General features: G+C 45.0%; 1 protein-coding gene across 1 annotated transcript in view; it reads left to right on the top strand.

Annotated features, from left to right (window-relative positions):
- Window positions 1–3,456, top strand: part of ABHD6 (abhydrolase domain containing 6) — a 61,286-nt gene that overhangs the window by 38,987 nt on the left and 18,843 nt on the right. The window contains exons 7-8 of the mRNA XM_011998385.1: window positions 1,785–1,839; window positions 2,053–2,153. Coding sequence (XP_011853775.1) covers window positions 1,785–1,839; window positions 2,053–2,153 — 156 coding nt within the window. The remainder of the gene's footprint in view (window positions 1–1,784; window positions 1,840–2,052; window positions 2,154–3,456) is intronic.

Here is a 3,456-nt window from a genome sequence, read left to right as displayed (position 1 = left end):
GGGTTTCACCGTGTTAGCCAGGATGGTCTCGATCTCCTGACCTCGTGATCCGCCTGTCTCGGCCTCCCACAGTGCTGGGATTACAGGCTTGAGCCACCGCGCCCGGCCGGGACTTTGTCTTAATTGCCTGTTCTATCCCCAGACTTTAGCACAGTGCTTGCATGAAGTAGCTCTTAGGTATAGACTGGATGGATTGATGGATGAGAGGATGCCTGGATGGATTGATGGATGAGAGGATGCCTGGATGATGCAAGAATGGAAAATGGATGGGTGGGTAGATGCAGGATAGATTTTTGCATGAATTGATTCATGTGCCAGTGCACACATGATTTAGGTCTGCAGGATGGATAGATGGCTGAATGGTTAGGTGGACAGATGGGAGGGTATCTGGTTAATGCAGAGATGAAGGTTGGATGGATTGGTGAATGCAGGATAGATAGGTAGACAAATGCATATGTGGTTCAGGATGGATGGCTGGATTGAGCAAAGGTGGAAGATGGATGGATACAAGATGAATAGATATGTGGGTACAGGATGGACAGCTGAACGAAGAAAATGTCTGATGCTGAGCACAATGTTGTTATTCAATAAATTGTCATTGTCCTCATGTCCAGGCTGAATGAGTTAGAGTCTAGTGATGCTCCAGAGGATTGGTTTAGTCCATAGCAGCCATGGCTGGGTCTTCCCCACTTTCAGTCAGTGCACAGGACTCCTGAGAGAGTGCATTTAAAGGGTTCAGACCTGTTTGCGGGTAGAGGAGAGGAGTAGAGGAGTACAGCCACTAAGGTGAACCCTGTACTCTACCTCAGAAGTCCTGAGGCAGGAGGAAGAGAAGGATTGCATTCCTTCCAGCCACCACTACCTTTTTTGGTCAGTAGCCCAGGTCCGATATGTGGCCTGTCCACATTGGCTGCAGCCCTCACCAGCCCTCAGCAGGGAAGGCAAAGACAGTGTCAAATGATAAACAAAGGACTGTTGAACCCTCCCCAGTGGGACTGTGGAACCCTCCCCAGAATCTTCTCAGTAGTTTATTTCTTCATTGTTTAATAGACCTATCATTCCCAGTGGCTTAATTTTTTTTAATGGAACTCATTCTGCATTTGGATATTACTAGCTAATTACTTGATATTGTGGTCATCCTCATTATGTCTTTTTTTTTTTTTTTTGAGATGGAGTCTTGCTGTGTCACCCAGGCTGGAGTGCAGTGGCACAATCTCAGCTCACTGCAACCTCCACCTCCCGGGTTCAAGTGATTCTCCTGCCTCAGCCTCCCGAGTAGATGGGATTATAGACATGCACCACCACATCTGGCTAGTTTTTATCTTTTTAGTAGAGATGGGGGTTTCACCATGTTGGCCAGGCTGGTCTCAAACTCCTGGCCTCAAGTGATTTGCCTGCCTTGGCCTCCCGAAGTGCTGGGATTACAGGAATGAGCCACCATGCCCGGCCCATCCTGATTACATCTTAAGTGAAGCAGAGAATCTCTCAAGCTAAAGTTGCTGTCAGGTCATCTCAGGTGTCTTTAACATGCTGTAGGGCACCTCCGGCTTCACTATATTACCCAAGTTCCTTTATAATAATAATTAAAAAAGAAAAGCTTCTTGGAAGCCTAACTCCCCATTAGACTATATGCTGCATCATGGGAATTCAGAGGACCAGGCTCTAAAGACCTTGACAGTGCGATAAATTGCTGGACCTCATTCCCATTTATTGTCGCAGAGCTGTGAGATGCCTGAGGAAATGAGTCTTCCCTTGCTCTCTAACTTTGGGTTATTTATCCTTAGATCCTGCAAGGCCTTGTCGATGTCCGCATCCCTCATAACAACTTCTACCGAAAGCGTAAGTAGCCCTACTTTCAGCTTGGAGCTTGTTACAGGTGAAGCTCTGTGGATGGATGGCTTTTATTTCTTAAATCTCTGACACTTTGAATGTCTCCTTGGGCCCCTGAAGAGAGGAAGTGGTGGCCTGGACCTAGTGACTATCCCTTGATTCCGCGCTGATGCCACAGGCACAGTCCAGCACATGCTAACTTTGTTTTCCTTTTCTGACAAGTGTTTTTGGAAATCGTCAGTGAGAAGTCCAGATACTCCCTCCATCAGAACATGGACAAGATCAAGGTTCCGACGCAGATCATCTGGGGGAAACAAGACCAGGTATGTAACACATCCCTGCGGTGGTCTGTGCTGGTCACCAGGGCCTCTGAGGAAAAACGACCTTGAGGAAGAACAAGTGATTATTTATGGAGTGAGCTGATCGCTGCTGTCAAGAAAGGGGGAAGGCACCTGTGTTGGGTGCCGGTGTTGACAGTGGGCAGGGTTCTGGGAGTTGAGAGAAACAACATTTGGTTTGGTAAAAGGAAAGGCAATTTTAAATCATTTTTAAAAAACATTTTTATCAAAGCCATGTAGTCACATGGTATAAAAAATCTTCAGGCCGGGCGTGGTGGCTCATGCCTGTAATCCCAGTACTTTGGGAGGCCGAGGTAGGTGGATCACAAGGTCAGGAGATCGAGACCATCCTGGCTAACATGGTGAAACCCCATCTCTACTAAAAAAAAAATTTAAAAATTAGCCAGGCTTGGTGGCGGGCACCTGTAATCCCAGCTACTCAGGAGGTTGAGGCAGGAGAATGGTGTAAACCCAGGAGGTGGAGCTTGCAGTGAGCCGAGATCACGCCACTGCACTCCAGCCTGAGTGAGTAACTCTGACCTTGTAGTATAAAAGCAGCCATGGGCAGTATGTAAACAAATGGCATGGCTGTATTCCAGTGAACCTTTACTTATAAAAACAGGCAGCGAGCCATTGTTTGCCTACTCCTATTCTAAGCACACATATACTGTATATATATGCATACCTATACATATCTAAGCTTTCAAACATACTAGATACATTGGCATCTAAGATGCATGTTTGAAAGCTTAGATATATATAGTTATGCATATAAGATTATACGTGTGTGTACATATATATGATATTCATATATATATATATATAAAAGAAGTACATATCTTGGAAATCATTTCATGTCAGCACAAACAGATTTATTCCATTTTTAAAAAATATTTTATTTTGAAATAACTTCAAACTTATAGAAAATTTGAAAGAAGGCCGGGCATGGTGGCTTACACCTATAATGCCAGCACTTTGGGAGGCTAAGGCAGGAGGATCGCTTGAGCCCAGGAGTTCGAGACCAACCTGGGCAACATAGTGAGATCCCATCTCTATAAAAAATAAATTTTTTAAAAAGTAGCCAAGCATGGTGGTATGCACCTGTAGTCTCAGGTGAGGCAGGAGGATCACTTGAGTCCAGGATATGGACGTGGCAGTGAGCCATGATTGCTTCACTGCACACCAGCCTGGGTCACAGGACAGGATCCTATCTCAAAAAAATAAAAGTAAAATACAGAGTATACCTGCATACCTTTTACCTAAATGCATCAATTTTTATTTTTTTATT

This window comes from Mandrillus leucophaeus, unplaced genomic scaffold, assembly GCF_000951045.1.
Source record: "Mandrillus leucophaeus isolate KB7577 unplaced genomic scaffold, Mleu.le_1.0 Scaffold57, whole genome shotgun sequence".
NCBI classification, from domain to species: domain Eukaryota; kingdom Metazoa; phylum Chordata; class Mammalia; order Primates; family Cercopithecidae; genus Mandrillus; species Mandrillus leucophaeus.
This window is presented reverse-complemented; position numbering and strand designations above follow the sequence as displayed.